The sequence below is a fragment of the Camelina sativa genome, chromosome 7, assembly GCF_000633955.1.
Source record: "Camelina sativa cultivar DH55 chromosome 7, Cs, whole genome shotgun sequence".
Taxonomy (NCBI): domain Eukaryota; kingdom Viridiplantae; phylum Streptophyta; class Magnoliopsida; order Brassicales; family Brassicaceae; genus Camelina; species Camelina sativa.
The window spans coordinates 23836338-23857252 of NC_025691.1; the positions used below are offsets into that span (position 1 = coordinate 23836338).

At 35.7% G+C, this 20915-nt stretch overlaps 3 protein-coding genes and 1 long non-coding RNA gene across 4 annotated transcripts; 3 read left to right on the forward strand and 1 right to left on the reverse strand.

Annotated features, from left to right (window-relative positions):
- Positions 1407 to 2844, forward strand: LOC104704893. The gene is made up of 4 exons (XM_019227436.1): positions 1407 to 1666; positions 1779 to 2064; positions 2147 to 2374; positions 2462 to 2844. Exons 2-4 carry the CDS (start codon positions 2062 to 2064, stop codon positions 2780 to 2782), a joined length of 552 nt encoding a protein of 183 aa, XP_019082981.1. The 5' UTR covers positions 1407 to 1666; positions 1779 to 2061; the 3' UTR covers positions 2783 to 2844.
- LOC104702239 (protein LURP-one-related 15-like) lies at positions 3892 to 5535 on the reverse strand. The gene is made up of 3 exons (XM_010418063.2): positions 5202 to 5535; positions 4888 to 5118; positions 3892 to 4218 (listed from the first exon to the last, which is right to left on the reverse strand). The coding sequence occupies exons 1-3, from the start codon at positions 5484 to 5486 to the stop codon at positions 4087 to 4089; spliced, it is 648 nt and encodes a 215-aa protein (XP_010416365.1). The 5' UTR covers positions 5487 to 5535; the 3' UTR covers positions 3892 to 4086.
- On the forward strand, positions 10810 to 17563 carry LOC104702240 (pathogenesis-related protein 5-like). Its single transcript, XM_010418064.2, has 2 exons — positions 10810 to 10894; positions 16858 to 17563. The coding sequence occupies exons 1-2, from the start codon at positions 10846 to 10848 to the stop codon at positions 17529 to 17531; spliced, it is 723 nt and encodes a 240-aa protein (XP_010416366.1). The 5' UTR covers positions 10810 to 10845; the 3' UTR covers positions 17532 to 17563.
- LOC109125591 lies at positions 19325 to 20251 on the forward strand. Its single transcript, XR_002032712.1, has 3 exons — positions 19325 to 19578; positions 19691 to 19976; positions 20059 to 20251. It is a non-coding gene; the product is annotated as an uncharacterized LOC109125591 (long non-coding RNA).

The window sequence follows — 20915 nt, forward strand, 5'->3', positions numbered from 1 at the left end:
CAAAACTTAACCATTATTATATATATACATAAAACCAAGGTTTAATAATTACATACGAAAGTCTAATTGATATAATATATCCAAAAACTGATATCTAAGGCTGAAAAAAATTATAGTTTTCCAAATCTTATATTATTATCAAAACTTAACCCTAAATCTTAAACCTATATCCCAAATCTTATACTTTAAACATTAAACTTTCAAAATTTAAACTTTTATAATAATTATATAAAAATTATTGCATAAACCATTCAACCAAGATATAACCATTATATATGTATAAAAGCAATGTAACCATATGCATAGTATATTTAATTATGTTTAATATATTATGTACTATTATTATTTTTAAAATTGTGTTGTTTTATGTTTAAATAAAATGTTTATATGGATGGATATATGTTTTTATGTAATAACATATTTTTTTTGAATTAACAACAACATTTTATGGGCTAACAACATTAAAATTGAATTGAGCTAGGCCCAAATCCAATTACACTCTTTTAACCCATCTTCTTCCAAACCCATCTTCTTCCTATACTCTTTACGACAAAACCTACTTCTTCTTACTCTCTTCGACAAAACCCTAAGCCGCCTAACTCATCTTCTTCTTCTTCCAATCTCTCTTCTGAATCTTCAATCTCTCTTATCAATCTCTCTTATCGAACCCTAAGATGCCTAATCGAGGAAGAAAAAGAAAACTTGTTTGTAATGTTTCTCAGATTCACGGAGGGTCAAGACTACGGCCTACCAATCTACCCAATCAGTATGACTTCACGCCGGCAGTCCAAGCTCCTCCTCCGCAGCAGACACCTGAAGAAGAAGTCCCCATTTTGCCACGACATTCAACGCAATCCCAGATCCGGGACTATCCTCCGCCTCAACAACTATTTCAGGGCTCCTTTACTCGCCAACCTCAACCTCAAGTACGCCGGTCTCCTTCAGAAGAAGTTAAATACAATCCAGCGACTCATGCAACTCTTGAAGATGGCCCTCCGCCTTCTCCAGCTCAACGCTCTCAGACTCGTAGTCATCCATCGCATCCATCATCTCAAGGCAACAACTTCGAAGAAGAAACTGCTGCGGTGTTGCCGGAACACGAGCAGGACGTGGTTCGGGCTCTAAATGCCCTGCTTCTGGTGCCAAACAGGGATAAGTTCACCACGGTCCTCTCTCTCACACCCATACCGAACACCCAATGGTATGATTTTTCTCTCTTCTCATGTATTGTAATGGTGTTTTGTGAATGTTAGAAGAGAAATCTGTAGGTCAATGTTTTGCAATGGTGTTTTTTTTGTCTTGGTGAGTCAATGTTTTGTGAATGTGCGTATGCGTATTGTTTCTTTTGACTCATTAACTGATGGTTCATGTATTGATCTCATTTCTTGTGGTTCATGTGTATGGAGGTTTACTCGTGTGTATGCGTATTGTTACTTTTGCAATGGTGTTTTTTTGTCTTGGTGAGTAAATGTTTTGTGAATGGAGCTTTTAAGTAACCTACTTACGAAGGCTTATTGGTTCATGTGTATGGAGGTTTACTCGTGACAAAAGATCGAAACTTGTTCGAAAGATTACTAAAATTCTTCTAAACAAATTCGAAGGTCCCTTCTACAGGTAGACATGTGTGCCGCGGGAAAAACAACAGAGATACATCCTTGAGTTTGCGGTAAGGATTCATGTCACATAGCTTTACATGTCTTCTTTTCACTCACAATAAGCCTTATGTCACATAGCTTTACATGTCTTCTTTTCACTCACAATAGCTCTTTTTTTTCTAGAAAACCCACACATGGGATCCTTTGATAACGGGACTGTTCAAGCTTATTTTGAGGAAATCTGTCAAAAGCGGATCAAAGACATGGTTAGCACTGTGAGGACTAGTCGAGTTCAACCAAACTGGATTTGAAACACTCTCTGGAGAACGATGGAGGATTACTGGACACTGAAGAAGCACAACAAAAGAGTAAAACCTACTCTGATGCCCATATGTCTGACCGTAACGGCCTAGGTCCTCACGTCCACCTCTCAGGGCCAAAGTCGTATTGACAGCTTCAAGACGAAATGGTTAAGTAGCTGTTATTTTTGCCACTTTCAATTCTTACATAACTGTTATTTTTTTTTTAGTTAATCTCTGCTAATATTGCAGGTTGAGGAATTGGGAAGAGAAGTTCGACTTGGTGAGGTTTTTATCAAGGCACATACAAAGCCTGATAGTACATATGTTGATTGGAAGGCAGAGAAGATTGCAGAAACAAATGAGAAGACTGTTCAAGAGAGGTTGTCTCAGCTCGAGGCAGAGTCTTTTGCTGTGTCAGATGGAGAATCACGGCCACGGGACCTCACAACAAAAGAATATACAGATATTTTCCTTGAGGTAACTTTTTTTAAAAACCAATACACATTTATAGTCTTGGAGTTTAATTTGTCATCCTTTAATCTTAACTTTTCTCTTATTTTCAAGTCCACTGAGAAGGATTCAAGAGGAACACCTTATGGAGTTGGAAGCCTTAAGGACTGCCTTGTCAATGGAACGCATAAGCAAGCATGTGGCTTTTCTACCTTTGTGGCTCTCGAAGAACAGTTGAAGGAAGCTCAACGCATGATAGAAGAACAGGCTGCTCAACTGCAGCGGCGTGATGCAGAAATTGCTGCGCGTGAAGCTGAGCAATCCAAAGTTATTGCTGCCCAGAAGGACAAGATTGACCAATTCTCCATATTGGAGGAGTTTCTGAGAGAATGTGATCCACGGTTTCAGAATTTCGTTTGCAAGCCATTCAGCTAAAGAGACAACCACATAACCTCTTCCCCAAAATGATCCAACTCCAACTCCATCAACATCAACATCTGCTTAAGGTACTCTTCACTTCTAGCTCATCTTATACAATCAGCTGGATAACAACTAAGTTGATTATGATATTTCAAAGGCTAATATATGGAAATTTTTCTAGATTAGTAAAATTTTAAGACTTTACAAGTATTTGTGCAATAGGTTTCAAATGGGTTCGTTTCTTTTTACTTTTTTCAATAGTGAGCTTAATTTGTCTTTGTACCTTCATCTTTTCAACTTGGAATAACCTTAAGGTATTGTGGATTGCAAGGATCAGTTCCTGATTTGAGAAGGATACAAGCACAAGAAGCCTCACTTGGGAAACGATTGGAAGAAGCCTTTTTGCAGATCTTGTTGTTTTCTTGATCAGTGTTCTTTCTTTTCTTGGAATACTTGTGTAAGAGTTACTTCTTGTTGTTTTCTTGATCAATGTTCTTTCTTTTTGTTATCTTTTGTACTTGGGGTTGTAATGAATATGATGTTATGTAAGATGTGTTTTGTTAATGTAATATTAATTGTATATATTTTTATAATTGTTCAAATATAAGAATTAGATGTAAATCCAATTAAATAGAATTTATAAAACAAAATTCAAATATAAGATTTTATATAAATCAAATTAAATATTTATATAGCAAAATTATAGTGTTATAACACTTTATCATTAATTAAATACATAATCGTAAATTAGTCGTCAATTAGTCACTAAATTTGGTGACTACATTATGACTATTTAGTGTAGTCGTAAAATAGTCGTAGCGTAGTCACTAAATTTAGTGATTACTTTACAACTAAATTTACGACTATACAAAATAGTCATAATGTAGTCGTAGCATAGTCACTAAATTTAGTGACTACTTTACGACTAAATTTACGACTATACAAAATAGTCTTAATGTAGTCGCTATTTGGCGACTAATTTTACTACTATTTATTTTAGCGACTCTCGATTTACTGGTTTTAGTCGCTATTTAGTTGTAACACACCGTTTAGCGACTAAATAATAACTAATAGTGTAGTCGCTATTTGCCTGTTTTCTTGTAGTGAGTTCCTCTAGAATACAATAGAAAAGCTAAATGATTTTCTTAAGAATAAGAATTATGAGATTTTGTATCTTACAATGGACCTCTTTTATAAAATAAATCCCAACTAGAGAAAAGGAAATAAGTTTGAAATAGGGAAATTAAGCCAAGTAAAAAACGAGACAAAGGGAAAAAAAAACCATAGAAATTAACATAATAAAGAAAAATTAAAATTTTCTAGAGGCGTCCTGCCTCAGCAAAAATGACAATGAGAGAGGCAACGAAGGCATAATCAACGTTTGGATAAACAGTGACAGAGTAACTGTCCTTTCCCAAGAAAACGCTCCGCACCGTGTGCTTCTCGTGCACCTGCCATTCAAAACCATACCATTTTTTTTGTTTATCAGAAATAAATGTTTTTATTTCTCAAAAAAATTGGCAAACTCCCAGTGCATAGTGTATTGTGTATAGACATGTTTATTTCCAGACGTGAAAAAAAGAAATATGATGATTCCACATAAACTAAACTATACCATATACATTAATTCATAGAAAATGGATTTTTGTTTGTTGATCACTATAGAAAAAACCGTCGCACGAATCAACTGCTCATCACTAATTGGACCGAGTCCATCGTAAATAATTATTTATTTATTTTCAATGTAACAGTCTGTAATGTTATATTTTTGGTATAATTGGTAATAGATAATATCATCTATTTGGTTTTAATGTCTCAAACTTAAGCCTATAGTTATATACTTTTTTTTTCATTTGCTCTTTTAAGATTTTAATTTGTTCTTATGTTTTGCTCAAATTTTCTTTCTTTTTCACAGCAAAAATTGTTCATATTTTTTTTAGATATGTTTAGTAAAAAAAATCAGTTTTAAATAAATCAAAATATACTCTGTTAGACTTGTAGTAAAAATATTGTCCCAGTGTGAAATACCGACTTCTAAGAGTAGACCAAAGTCCAAAGTGAGATGCATATATAGGAACTGATGAAGTGGATGGAAGGAAGGAAAGAGATAGTTTGTTTACTTTGGCAACAATGGCGTCGTCAGATTCGCCGGCGTAGACGACACAACAACGCTCGTGCCTATTCGCTTTGACTTTGAAATCACATATCTTCTCGTCTTTGTTGTGAGGCAAAAACACATCAAGTCTGCCCTCTCGCTCACGCATCGGCGATCTTTTCACCCTGTATAGCAGATCACCCTGATCTGTACTCCCTCCTCTAAAAACTTGCCACCTGTCATGCCTGCTCATCATCTGTAATTACCAAATCTTTATTAATTGTGTTATTTGTGTATACATCAAAAGTTATGCACGCCAGGTCAGTTTTTAATTTGTACCTTCCTTTGCAAAGTCAAGACCTGAGTTTCAGAACCATCCAGCAAGATCCTATTTTCGTGAAGAGAAAAAAGCGGCTGTTTCACATTGAACAACAGGTTTCCGTCCACATTCGTTATCGCGAAGTTACCGTCCGTTACCTTCATCAACTTCCGCACGATCGCCAGATCTACTGGGTGCGGAGAACAGTACTTTGGATCCACTATCACTCCCGCTTGTGGTTGTGGAGTCGAAGGAGCCGAAGCGCCAGCACCTTGTGGGTAAGCGTACACATAGGGTTGCTGCATTCTTTTGTTTTGCTTTGCTTTGAAATGTTTATTTTTTTATTTTTTTTTCTGGTCTGCATGGTTTAATGTTCTTAATTTATAAAATAAATATCTGGATCGAATATATTGACTTTTAAGAGAGTTTTAAGTCTACGTACGAGCACTATAAACTTTATTGTGTAGATTTTTCTTTTCTTTCAAAATTATTTCAAGATAGAAGAATAATTTGGTATGGTTATGCCGTCAATAGAAGTTTAAGGTTCTTTATAATTCCTTGAAGAATTTTTAATATTTTTTGCATGGTTCCTAGAAAAAATCTGACGGCGCATTATGTCAAATTTTTAATTAATCAAAATTTCAAGTTAATCAATTTTGGATTACTCAAATTTTTAGTTAATCAAAATTTTCACACATGTATATTAAGAAAACATATTAAAATTCTAATTTTAAGTGTGTTATTTTTATGATTAGCAATAGTATATATCTAATTATTTTTTTTAAAGTCTACAATTCATTATTAATAACAAATAAAGATGGATAGAAAACCTAAAATATGTGTTTTTTGCACCAACTTTTTTTTTTCCTAGAATTTGGATTAATAAAGAACATGAGAGGGAGTAAATAATAGCACCTTAAAACGGAAATATATTGATCATGGCTCAAATGTACATCAAAACAGTGTGGCCGATGTAACTCTGATGAGTTAAGAGAGAAAAAGAATTCTGGTTAGTAACATCGAGTCATTACCTTTAGTTAGTGCAAGTTCAGAGAACTACTCTTTCTCACTTGTCTAAGTCAATGTATGTTTAAGTCAGTCTTCTCACTTGAGAACAAAAAAAAAGAAAAATAATTAGTCTTCTCACCTCTTATCTTCACGGTGAGAAGACCGTTTCTACTTGCTCGGAATAATGTGGGTTGTTTTCTAACGGAACCTCACACGAATGTGTCTCTTCACATCTCTTTAATTTGATTTTTTTTTGGTTCTAATTAAGTAAAAAGAAACAACGTTAAATTGGGAATGCTCTTTCACCATTATTACGTTGTGTCAACTTTTCATTTACGAATTACGAATCCGTAACTGTGACCCACGATATTTTATTTTAACCGTCAAAATCGACGATGTACGTAAAGACCAAACACACTACACACTTGTTCTCCGACTAGATTAACCGTCAAACCGACACACGGTATAGCTGCGTGTAAGAGCGCCTGCGCGGCGTTTAGTTCGCCGCAAACTTGTTCTCCGACGTTACTCGACGATGTTCAAGAACGCATGCCGTAGTGCTTACAGCTACGCTTATGACTACGCTTCGAGCTTTTAAATTTCACTCGTACCGGATCCAACTACTTGCAATTTAAGGCAAGAACTTATCTTCAACCAAAATCTATTTAATATCCAACTAAACCTCTCTAGATTTTTTTCCCGCTTGCTACTCACGCCTTCTTTGACTCATTGCTCATCCTTTTATACACCTCATATGCGCTCTATTTACAGCTCACTCATCAAACCTAGCTAGGCGTAACAAACCTTATCATCTTCATCACTTCATGATTCAGTGCACCAGTACACTCCAAGTGAGGACAAGAGCAGAGTGTTGACCAGTCTTGAAGGTTCTACCGAATTAGACTTCTCCTGGACCTGAAACAAAACATTGAGGCCCATATACTAATTCTGACCCATTAATCGGAAATGGACCGTTAACTCACAGTTTGTGTATACAGTGCCACATTTCTGCAAACACTCATGATTTTGGCCAAAATTATGATGGCATGTTATATACTGTATGTCCAGTGATTTCAGTGGTCAGAGGAATTTCTCCTATCAAGAAGACCTTTCGGTTCTGAAATGCATCGCAACTTTTGCAATGCTAATATTTTGGACAGCACTGTTTCATATATCTCAATATCTATCTAGCCTTATGTTCACATAGCTGTTTCAAAGTATATATGCTGGTCGAAGCTACACGTATAGATCTTTTGTTATTTATTACAAGTTCCCACCATCTTTTGGTTATTTTAGAGGAGATTTTAGTAATGAAGTTTTTAAAAAAACAATAACTCTGTTGTACATACAATTCTTTCTTTGCATACAAAGAAATAACATGAATAATTTACAAGCATAAAGATCTCTGGAAACTCAGATGTTCATTTGACTTGTATGTCTTAGTTGCACTTTTTTTTTATGTAAAACAGTGTGTCTTGCAAAATGCAACTGTTAGCAATCTTTATATCATTCCAAACTATCATCGAGCAACAGAACTTGGTATATTGGAACTGTGAAACTCTTCTGTTCATTGAGTTAGAAACAACAACAGGTAACTAACTCTATTGTCAAAATGATTCAGTTGGTAAAGGAAGTTTCATTGAACGAAACAATATATAAGGATTCTTACCTTCGACTCGGTATGAGAAGAACCACTCTCTGCCCATCAACTCGGTAAACGGATAGACAGGACCATTCGGAACAAGCTCCTCCTCCTTTTGAATTCAAGCCACCGTGATTACACAGATATCCTTATACGCTGGTTTTCTACCAGAACTTAATCTTTTCTTCCATGTATTAAATTTTTAAAATCAGAAATGTTACATTCGTTGTAAAGAGAAGTTTTTTTTTATGAATACAATTTTACATTCATTCTAAAAAAAGAAAAAAAAAAATCTTACGTTCTCCTTAGTCATTAATTATCTAAGTAGGTAAAAGTGTAATCATTTTGACTGAGCCAACTTTGAACATTCTTTACCTTTTTGGTTTGGAAAATACCTAACAAACCCAAATGGCCAAATCTAACAATGTCTATGGATGAATTCAATTTGACTGTTATTAAGATATGCATGGAAAAATATATACCAAGAACATCTTGAAATATCATCCTAGTTTACATTTCCTTTCATATATATCCTTCTTTAATCAAAGGTAAATAAGACCATCTAGTTGTATAATAGGTTTAAGAACTTGCATGAAGTTGTATTTTTTTTACTTTAAAAAAAATAAAAGTAAAAAAAGTCTGATTGGTACAAGACTTTTAAGACTTTAAAAAAAATTAAAGCCTTGACAGTCATTTATTTGTCAATCAGACTTTTTTACTTTTATTTTTTTTAAAGTTTTGTAAATCACTTTTTTTTTCCTTCTTTCTTTTTCCAGATTTTTTTAAAGCGTCAAAACCAGGCTTTAAAATTAAACAAATATAAAATTTTATTTTTTTCTTTCTCCATTATACTTAAAAGCTCTCCAAAAATTTATATATAAATTTTACATAAATTATTTTTATACATTAATTATTCTTATTTTTTTCTTTTTCTTTTAAGATCCATTTCAATAATAATAATTTTTATTTTCATTATCATTTTAATATATTTTAATAATAAAAGTAATAGCTTAAGTTTTAAAAGTATCGGTTATCAATCAAATTTTAACAGTTAAAGTTTTTACAGTCATAACATCTACAACCAAATTCTCTACATCTAGAATTTTAAAGTTAAAGTCTTTAAAACCATAAGTTACAGTCATAACATCTACAACCAAATTCTCTACATCTAGAATTTTAAAGTTAAAGTCTTTAAAACCATAAGTAACAGCCGTTACCAATCGGAGCCGTAATTAAGCCTCTTGGCATATAAATCCACACTCAAAAACCTATAATCTTTTCTTGTTTTATAAATCTTACAACCATATATTAATGTTAATTAAATTTTAGGTGCTACGAATCACAACCGCATAAAAACCGTGTGGACCATGTAACTCTGAGTGAGACTAATAGATATTTGATTATGAACCATGTTCGACGTCTTTCTTATTTAGTAAGAAGAGCCACATCACTCTTTGTCTCTATCAGCTGAGTTCTGAATATTTTCCGCAGTCACACACACGCAGACTGTATTCCAATAAAAATACAAAAACTTATTTCTGTAATTCTTCGAAAAAGACATAATTTTGTGCTTGAAAAAAAGCCGTCGCTGATGATCTTAACCTCACGACAGCTTTTATGCCTAACAACGTTGACTCACTCATTACTGAAATTAAGGGTTCAAAGTAAGCAGCCACCCACCCTCACGGCAAGATTTCCTCGGACCCAAAGTTGGTTCGGATTTATGAACCCATTTCTGTAAGTCTTAAGTCAGGCTTCTCAACTCGTAATAATCTTCAAAGTATTCCGATATACTAGAAATCCCTCGCCTTCATTGTTTTATATATATATATATATATATATATATATAATATATATATATATATATATATATATATCACTTGAATTTTATGTCATCAATTAATGTCTTTTTATATAGAGATTTTTTAAACGAAGTTCTAGTTTAATATTGTTTTAGAAGATATAAAAGATTATGCAGAAATATTGTTAGTCTGTGTGCAAAAAAAACTCCAAAACCACACTTTTAAACTTATGAAATTAATATTTCTCGGTGCAATTTAGCGGAACAGAGGTACGTTTAAATTTACTGAAAAAATAAATTAATCTAGCAGTGAAATTAAAAATGAAATGGAAACTTCAAAACGATATACATATAAGTGATGGCTGTTCTAATGAAAGATAGTTTCTCACGTGTTGGAAAATCGTTTATCGTGATTTTTAACGGAACTTGTCAACAATGGTTTGATTTGATCTCAAGAGTTACCGCGTGTCATCATCGTCTGATGTCTCAGCCATGGTTTGCATCTTTTCATTGCCCATACCCTTGCCTATCACATTTCTAGGGTTCAAATTCTAGATGGTGATATGATCTAAAACCCTAGGGTTCAAGTTGCTGATCCCCTTTTTTGTATGCATCCATTCGGGCCTTATAATGGAGTATCACAACAAAAATAAGTATGATCCTATTATATTCCGGTTTTACACTCGTGCATGGATCACAACAATGACATTCTGGATCTAAAACTTGTAAATATCACAACAAAAAACATGTCTATAACTATACGGATCAGATCTCATATTCGTGGATCACAATTAGACAAATCTATTTGGGTCTCATACTTGCGGATCATAAATCATATATAACATCACATTGGTCACTAAAACCTTAGGGTAGTGCATGTGCATCACAAAACCAAGTCTTAAATTAATTAGGACTTCTCAATGTTTTTTTACCAACTTACAGTAAATTAATGAAAGAGAAAAAACAATTAAGGCAAAGAAAATTAAGACAGCCGAAGAAAATTCAGTGAGGAGAAAATTCAGAGAACCAAAAATATCTATCAAGAAAGTGAGAAACCAAAAATTCTAATTGATTAAAATTGATAACATTAATTACACCCCTACCCCTCGAAGGCTCAGACCCGCATCTATAAATAGAGGATCCGTGCCATTAGCATTGATCATCATCCACAGCACAGAAACACAACAAAAATACGTACGAGAAAAGAAAAAAAATGGCGCATATCTCCAGTTTTAACATTCTCTTCCTCGTGTTCATCACAAGTAACAACATCAAACAAACTCTGTCTTTGTTTTTCTAGTTTCACTTATGTGTTATCTTTCTCCTTACGTTATTACACTCTTCACCTGTTTTTTCATAGGAATATAATTTTCAATACTGTCTCTTAAGTGTCGTTTTCATAGGAATATTAAATTAATTACATGCATGTCATAATATTTACAATCTTATCATATTTAGGTCTATGCCTATTTTCATTTCAAATGATAATAAAAATAATAATTTAGGAGAAATAAAATAACTAATTAAAAAGTTATTAAATAAAAGGAAAACAGTAAAAATTATTTTTATTGATATATGAATTAAATAAAAACAAAAAGAATATTTTTTGTATTATATAACTGAATTTTCGTTTTTTTAATTAAAAAAATAGATAACTCAACTTACCACATCTTAACTCATGAAAATTTCAATGATGTTGAATAATGTTTTGAGTTAACAATTTTACAAAGGATATAACTCAAAACTGTAATTTAACCATAACACATTGTAACTCAAACTCAACTTAAAAATTTTTAGTTTTGTTGTTAATTGGTAACATTTTTGAATAATCTATGAGTTGAGTGCATAACTCAACTTAACTCAATGGTAATACATGAATAAAATAAAATCTACAAAGATGATTTCTCACGTCGTGGGTTGTTTTTTAACGGTACTTGATACGAACTTGTCACAAATGGTTTGATCTTAACAGTTACCACGTCATTATAATATATGTGATGTCTCAGCCATGATTTGCGTGCCTCCTTTCCCATATACTTGCCCATCACATCGTCTAGGGTTCATATTCTAGATGGCTCGTGGGTGGCCGGCCGATATGACCTAGCTAAAACCCTATAGGATTCGATCGAGCGATGGCGCGTTCAAGTTGTCAATCCCCTCTTATGCATCTATCCGGGTCTTATAATTGACTAATCGAGGATCGGTATAATACGATCGTGGGTCACAACAAACACATCAATCTGGATGTAAGACTAGTAAATCACGAACAAAATATGTCTATCCGGATCGGATCTCGTATTTTTGAATCACAATTAGACACATCTATTTAAATCTCATAGTCGTGAATTAATCACAAATCATGCAACAAATAACATCACAACCCTAATGGCAAGGCCGAGTCAAAACGAAATATTGAATTAGGATTTCTCATTGTTTTTTCACCAGTTGATAGTAATTAAGTTAATGGAAGAAAAAACCATTGAGACAAAGAAAATCCAGACAGCCAAATAAAATATCTATCAAGAAAGCAAAAATCATAATTGATTAAAATTTTATAAGATTACGTCGCTGCCCCTCGAACCTCCATCTATCACTACAAGAAAACACGGGTTTTGCGATGGACAAATATATAGCAAATCCGTCGCAAATCAAGAAAAGCGAGAGATTTGCGAGGGAAGTAAGTTCCTCGCAAATCGGTCAACATTGCAAATCCCTCGCAAATTTTGCGAGGAATATTTTCCCTCGCAAACTCGTCGCAAATTGCAAGGAACTATCTAAATAGCAAATTCCTTGATATTTTGGTATCTAGTAAATCCCTCGCAATTTTGCGAGGCTTTTGCAATAATAATTTCCGTCGCAAATAATAATAATAGTATAAAAAAAATATAATTTTTAATTTTGGTAAGCTTAATTAGAGTTAAACCTGTAATTAGACGTAAACCTATAATTAGAAATAAACCTTAAACTTATGCAAATTAAAGCTCTAATTAAAAGTACTAAGTTTACAAAATATGTTTACAACGGTAAAGAGTAACCGACTGTTTACAAAGTTAACTGAGATGTTCAAAGATAAAGAAAGAGAGTTCATATCAGGATGATTCTCCGGTGGTAGGTACTCCGGTGGTTGGTACTCCGGTGGTTGGTACTCCGATCACAGGTCTGGCCGCTGAATCTTCTCGGGGAAATCGAGCAGCAAAGTCTGGATCTTTCTCTGCAAGATATTCAAAGTATGCATCATAACTATGCATCTTCTCTGAATTTTCTTGCATCTTCACTGTATTGGCCTGTAATTGACTAGCCTGAGTTGCAAGAACAGCTTCGGCAGCAGCAAGCTTTGCAGCTAGAACAAGTGGATCTTCAGAAGGAGGAGGCGGTTGACCAATCTGAGCTGAAAATGCTTCTACTTGCATGTTACCAACCCCATATACCCGGTTCTTTTTCTTAGGAGCAACCTGCCAACAAAACAGAGACACTTGATCACTCAAACATAAACAATTAGACAATGAAGATACAAAACACAAACATAAACAATGAAGCATGTTTTACCTCGGCATAAATGTGGTTCTTCACAGTCAGTGATAACCCGCCAGAAGCACTACTCTCCATGTTATCCCCTGATAATAGCTCAGACTCAGCTTGAGCTACCTTTGACGAGACTTCCTTGTACACCTTCTCAGACAGTCCATCAACAAAAGACCCATCAGGTCTCCTATGAGTGTCTTCTAGGACTTGCAGGAAATCAGGAAGTGCCTCACCAGTCTTCTCAGACTAAAAACAGAGAAATAAAACAACTTGTGTTAAATATTGTAGATACTTGTGTTAATCAACTTGTGTTAAACAGAGAAATGAAACAACTTACATGCTTTCGTGCTCTAGCTTTAAAAGAAGTCTGACCAGACCGGTGCTTATGTATTCTGGTGCCCTCAGGATCACTGTAACGAGCATTGCGGCTATTAATACTCTTTTTTCTGATTTTGGTTCACACCAAAACTTGACCAAGCCATCCCATACGGTAGGATCAAGCCAACGCGGCATTGCATCATTACCTTTTCGCTTCCACTTACCCTTCCACCGAGTCACTTGATCACTCATCCGGGTCTTCAACTTTGCTTCAAACGCAGCTCTAACTCTTCCGTTGATGGAAGGGTCCCAGTTATATGTTTGCTTGCAAAAATATAACATGAATCAGAATCAAATAGAGTGAGTAAACACACAAAAAATGTAATTTAATTCACCAAGAAACATTTTACTTACTGCAAAAGTTTCAAACCACCGCTTTACAACCGCACCTGGTGTTTGGGTCCAATTGGCATGAGGTTCTTTGAAATCTCTTTCAAAAATGGCCCGGACAGTAGCACCAACCGAAGAATCCTGGTCAAACCTACAAACCACAAGAAAAATGGAATGAGGATCAATGAAAATACAAAACATAAAGATCAACTATAGATTAGATAACATTCTCACCAGAGACTACCCGGAGGTCGCTTAGGATCCAGTTTTGGTAAGCTAGCACGCCCAGGACTTGCAAATAACTCTTCCAAAGTGAAATATATTTGAGAGACAGTCGTACTGTTGACACGCGAAGTTGACTGCTGAGGAGGAATATCATTTTTCACCACCGGAGAGGTTGCATTACGGTTTTCTTGTGTTGCTGGTGAGGTTCCTTGAGAAGAAGCGGGAGAAGGTACCCTTTGAGCAGAGCCAGCAGGTACCCTTTGTTCAGAGCCTTGAGCAGAGATGGGAGGAGATAACCCTTGAGGTGATATGAACCGACTGTAAATATTGTGGTTTACAGACCCGTCTTGGTTTCGAGAAGACATCTAAAAGAAAAATTCAATAAAACTATTAGAAACCCTTAAATTAAAATTACTAAAAATCAAATAAAATCAAAATTAAACCTTAACCCTAAAACTAAAATTCATTAAAATTATACAAAAAACAAATTAAACTTGAAATTAGAATCCTAAAATCAAAACCCTAAAATCAAAACCCTGAAATCGAAACCCTAATATCAAAATTGAACACGAATTAAGAACCCTAAACTCGAAATTAGAACCCTAAACTAAAAATTGACCCCCAAATCATAACCCTAAAATTAAAATCTAAAACTTAAACTAACAACACTTACAGATCGAGAGAATATGAGGAGTAACCGGAGATGGATCGGAGAAGAGAGGAGGAGACTCACCGGAGATAGAGGGGAGAGGAGGAGACAGTCACCGGAGACGAGAGGGTATAGAGAGAAGAGAGGGACAGTAACCAGAGATGAGAGGAGATAGAGAGAAGCGTAGGTCGCCGGAGAAGAGAGAAGATGCAGAGAGTAACCGGAAAAAGAGAAGAGAGATGGAGATTAATTGGAGAAGAGAGGAGGAGATAGATCGAAGAAGATAGGAATTAGGGTTAGAGGTTTTTTTGCGGCTGCGGATTAGTCGAGGTTTGAGCTCGCTCAAACTAGGTTTTCTAGTTATATAGAAAAAACTGCATCGCAAATCCCTCGCAAATATTGCTAGGGATTTGCTATGGTCCCTCGCAAATCCCTAGCAAACATATAAAAATATGTAATTTATATTTCCAAACTTTGCGAGAGAATTGCGAGAGACCGTAGCAAATCCCTCGCAAAGTCTTTTGGGTTTAGGTTTTGAAACTGTCATTTGTAACCTATCTTAGATTATAAATCTTGGATTCATCTTTTTAATTATTAATAGTAATGTAATTAATCTTAAGGGTTTAAGTTCAAGAGTTTAAGGTTGTTATTTGCGAGGGAATTGCTGTGTTTTGAGTAATTTGCGATGGATTTGCGACGAATTTGCTATGGGTCTAGCAAATCAGTCGCAAATTTGTCGCAAACCTTGAATAATTAATTTGTAAAAACCATCAAAATAATTTTAAAAAATTAGTCAAATTAATTTTCAAGTATATTATAAGGTCAAATGGTGTCATCATACTCTTTTCTATCATCAAACTTTCCAAAATTGTCCAATTTTGCATCTTACTCTAAATATTTCTACACTATATCACATATATGTTCATTACATTGAGACAAATATTTGCCAAATTGTCTAATTCTCCAACAATTTTGTGTTGCACTGCTATCTCTAGTTTTAACATTCTCTTCCTCGTGTTCATCACAAGTAACAACATCAAACACACACTCTCTCTTTTTTTTCGTATGTTTCACTTATGTGTTATCTTTCTCCTTACGTTATTACACTCTTCACCTGTTTTTTCATAGGAATAGAATTTTCAATATTGTCTCTTAAGTGTCGTTTCCATGATTTTTTTTTTTTTCTTGATCATCGTCTTCGATCACAATTTTTTTTTTTTCGATCACAATTATATTGTAAACATAATTTTATACACAGTTTCGTATTTTTGATGTTTTAGTTTTGTGTTTTAAACTGCAGGCGGCATTGCCNGAGACCGTAGCAAATCCCTCGCAAAGTCTTTTGGGTTTAGGTTTTGAAACTGTCATTTGTAACCTATCTTAGATTATAAATCTTGGATTCATCTTTTTAATTATTAATAGTAATGTAATTAATCTTAAGGGTTTAAGTTCAAGAGTTTAAGGTTGTTATTTGCGAGGGAATTGCTGTGTTTTGAGTAATTTGCGATGGATTTGCGACGAATTTGCTATGGGTCTAGCAAATCAGTCGCAAATTTGTCGCAAACCTTGAATAATTAATTTGTAAAAACCATCAAAATAATTTTAAAAAATTAGTCAAATTAATTTTCAAGTATATTATAAGGTCAAATGGTGTCATCATACTCTTTTCTATCATCAAACTTTCCAAAATTGTCCAATTTTGCATCTTACTCTAAATATTTCTACACTATATCACATATATGTTCATTACATTGAGACAAATATTTGCCAAATTGTCTAATTCTCCAACAATTTTGTGTTGCACTGCTATCTCTAGTTTTAACATTCTCTTCCTCGTGTTCATCACAAGTAACAACATCAAACACACACTCTCTCTTTTTTTTCGTATGTTTCACTTATGTGTTATCTTTCTCCTTACGTTATTACACTCTTCACCTGTTTTTTCATAGGAATAGAATTTTCAATATTGTCTCTTAAGTGTCGTTTCCATGATTTTTTTTTTTTTCTTGATCATCGTCTTCGATCACAATTTTTTTTTTTTCGATCACAATTATATTGTAAACATAATTTTATACACAGTTTCGTATTTTTGATGTTTTAGTTTTGTGTTTTAAACTGCAGGCGGCATTGCCGTTTCCGCCACCGTCTTCACTATTAAGAACAATTGCCCTACCACCGTCTGGGCCGGAACTCTCGCGGGCCAAGGACCCAAGCTCGGTGACGGCGGATTTGAACTGACTCCAGGTGCTTCCCGACAGCTCACAGCTCCAGCAGGATGGTCAGGCCGGTTCTGGGCTCGTACCGGATGCAGCTTTGACGGCGCCGGCAACGGTAGATGCGTCACCGGAGACTGCGGCGGTCTAAGATGTAACGGCGGCGGAGTTCCTCCCGTAAGTCTGGCTGAATTCACCCTCGTAGGCGATGGCGGGAAGGATTTCTACGACGTGAGCCTTGTCGACGGTTACAATGTTAAGTTGGGGATAAGGCCTTCGGGAGGATCCGGAGATTGCAAGTACGCAGGCTGTGTCGCTGACCTCAACGCGAATTGCCCTAACGAGCTTAAGGTCATGGGTCCTCAGAACAATGTCGTGGCGTGCAAGAACGCCTGTGAAGCGTTTAAGACGGATCAATACTGTTGCCGTGGAGCTTACAGTACGCCACAAACTTGTCTTCCCACGGACTTCTCGAGGATTTTTAAGAGGGCTTGCCCTGACGCCTATAGCTACGCTTATGACGACGAAACGAGTACCTTCACATGTACCGGAGCTAACTACGAAGTCACATTCTGCCCATAAGAAAAAACAAAGCTCCGATCTGGTTTCTCCCCTCACGTTTCTATTGCTTGTTACGTACGGTATCCAAATAAGAAAAGATGATGACTGTAAATCATCTTCTTACACTTTTCTAAAGCTTTTACTAAGTGTATTCAGTTGTTACACAGGTCATCTGATTTGCATACTAAAGAAATAAAACAAAGAATTATTAATTTACTTCTTTGATCTATAGTCTCTTATTAATTATTTGCATTGTATATAGATATGCTCTTCTATTGAAACTCACATTTATTTGACTTGTATCTTAATAAATTAAATTAAAAGGTTTTCTAACGTTTGATTCAGTTGGTCACCTTCAGAAGAAGTTAAATACAATCCAGCGACTCATGCAACTCTTGAAGATGGCCCTCCGCCTTCTCCAGCTCAACGCTCTCAGACTCGTAGTCATCAATCGTATCCATCATCTCAAGGCAACAACTTTGAAGAAGAAACTGCTGCGGTGTTGCCGGAACACCAGCAGGACGTGGTTCGGGCTCTAAATGCCCTGCTTCTGGTGCCAAACAGGGATAAGTTCACCACGGTCCTCTCTCCCACACCCATACCGAACACCCAATGGTATGATTTTTCTCTCTTCTCATGTATTGTAATGGTGTTTTGTGAATGTTAGAAGAGAAATCTGTAGGTCAATGTTTTGCAATGGTGTTTTTTTGTCTTGGTGAGTCAATGTTTTGTGAATGTGCGTATGCGTATTGTTTCTTTTGACTCATTAACTGATGGTTCATGTATTGATCTCATTTCTTGTGGTTCATGTGTATGGAGGTTTACTCGTGCGTATGCGTATTGTTACTTTTGCAATGGTGTTTTTTTGTCTTGGTGAGTAAATGTTTTGTGAATGGAGCTTTTAAGTAACCTACTTACGAAGGCTTATTGGTTCATGTGTATGGAGGTTTACTCGTGACAAAAGATCGAAACTTGTTCGAAAGATTACTAAAATTCTTCTAAACAAATTCGAAGGTCCCTTCTACAGGTAGACATGTGTGCCGCGGGAAAAACAACAGAGATACATCCTTGAGTTTGCGGTAAGGATTCATGTCACATAGCTTTACATGTCTTCTTTTCACTCACAATAAGCCTTATGTCACATAGCTTTACATGTCTTCTTTTCACTCACAATAGCTCTTTTTTTTCTAGAAAACCCACACATGGGATCCTTTGATAACGGGACTGTTCAAGCTTATTTTGAGGAAATCTGTCAAAAGCGGATCAAAGACATGGTTAGCACTGTGAGGACTAGTCGAGTTCAACCAAACTGGATTTGAAACACTCTCTGGAGAACGATGGAGGATTACTGGACACTGAAGAAGCACAACAAAAGAGTAAAACCTACTNGATGGCCCTCCGCCTTCTCCAGCTCAACGCTCTCAGACTCGTAGTCATCAATCGTATCCATCATCTCAAGGCAACAACTTTGAAGAAGAAACTGCTGCGGTGTTGCCGGAACACCAGCAGGACGTGGTTCGGGCTCTAAATGCCCTGCTTCTGGTGCCAAACAGGGATAAGTTCACCACGGTCCTCTCTCCCACACCCATACCGAACACCCAATGGTATGATTTTTCTCTCTTCTCATGTATTGTAATGGTGTTTTGTGAATGTTAGAAGAGAAATCTGTAGGTCAATGTTTTGCAATGGTGTTTTTTTGTCTTGGTGAGTCAATGTTTTGTGAATGTGCGTATGCGTATTGTTTCTTTTGACTCATTAACTGATGGTTCATGTATTGATCTCATTTCTTGTGGTTCATGTGTATGGAGGTTTACTCGTGCGTATGCGTATTGTTACTTTTGCAATGGTGTTTTTTTGTCTTGGTGAGTAAATGTTTTGTGAATGGAGCTTTTAAGTAACCTACTTACGAAGGCTTATTGGTTCATGTGTATGGAGGTTTACTCGTGACAAAAGATCGAAACTTGTTCGAAAGATTACTAAAATTCTTCTAAACAAATTCGAAGGTCCCTTCTACAGGTAGACATGTGTGCCGCGGGAAAAACAACAGAGATACATCCTTGAGTTTGCGGTAAGGATTCATGTCACATAGCTTTACATGTCTTCTTTTCACTCACAATAAGCCTTATGTCACATAGCTTTACATGTCTTCTTTTCACTCACAATAGCTCTTTTTTTTCTAGAAAACCCACACATGGGATCCTTTGATAACGGGACTGTTCAAGCTTATTTTGAGGAAATCTGTCAAAAGCGGATCAAAGACATGGTTAGCACTGTGAGGACTAGTCGAGTTCAACCAAACTGGATTTGAAACACTCTCTGGAGAACGATGGAGGATTACTGGACACTGAAGAAGCACAACAAAAGAGTAAAACCTACTCTGATGCCCATATGTCTGACCGTAACGGCCTAGGTCCTCACGTCCACCTCTCAGGGCCAAAGTCGTATTGACAGCTTCAAGACGAAATGGTTAAGTAGCTGTTATTTTTGCCACTTTCAATTCTTACATAACTGTTATTTTTTTTTTAGTTAATCTCTGCTAATATTGCAGGTTGAGGAATTGGGAAGAGAAGTTCGACTTGGTGAGGTTTTTATCAAGGCACATACAAAGCCTGATAGTACATATGTTGATTGGAAGGCAGAGAAGATTGCAGAAACAAATGAGAAGACTGTTCAAGAGAGGTTGTCTCAGCTCGAGGCAGAGTCTTTTGCTGTGTCAGATGGAGAATCACGGCCACGGGACCTCACAACAAAAGAATATACATATATTTTCCTTGAGGTAACTTTTTTTAAAAACCAATACACATTTATAGTCTTGGAGTTTAATTTGTCATCCTTTAATCTTAACTTTTCTCTTATTTTCAAGTCCACTGAGAAGGATTCAAGAGGAACACCTTATGGAGTTGGAAGCCTTAAGGACTGCCTTGTCAATGGAACGCATAAGCAAGCATGTGGCTTTTCTACCTTTGTGGCTCTCGAAGAACAGTTGAAGGAAGCTCAACGCATGATAGAAGAACAGGCTGCTCAACTGCAGCGGCGTGATGCAGAAATTGCTGCGCGTGAAGCTGAGCAATCCAAAGTTATTGCTGCCCAGAAGGACAAGATTGACCAATTCTCCATATTGGAGGAGTTTCTGAGAGAATGTGATCCACGGTTTCAGAATTTCGTTTGCAAGCCATTCAGCTAAAGAGACAACCACATAACCTCTTCCCCAAAATGATCCAACTCCAACTCCATCAACATCAACATCTGCTTAAGGTACTCTTCACTTCTAGCTCATCTTATACAATCAGCTGGATAACAACTAAGTTGATTATGATATTTCAAAGGCTAATATATGGAAATTTTTCTAGATTAGTAAAATTTTAAGACTTTACAAGTATTTGTGCAATAGGTTTCAAATGGGTT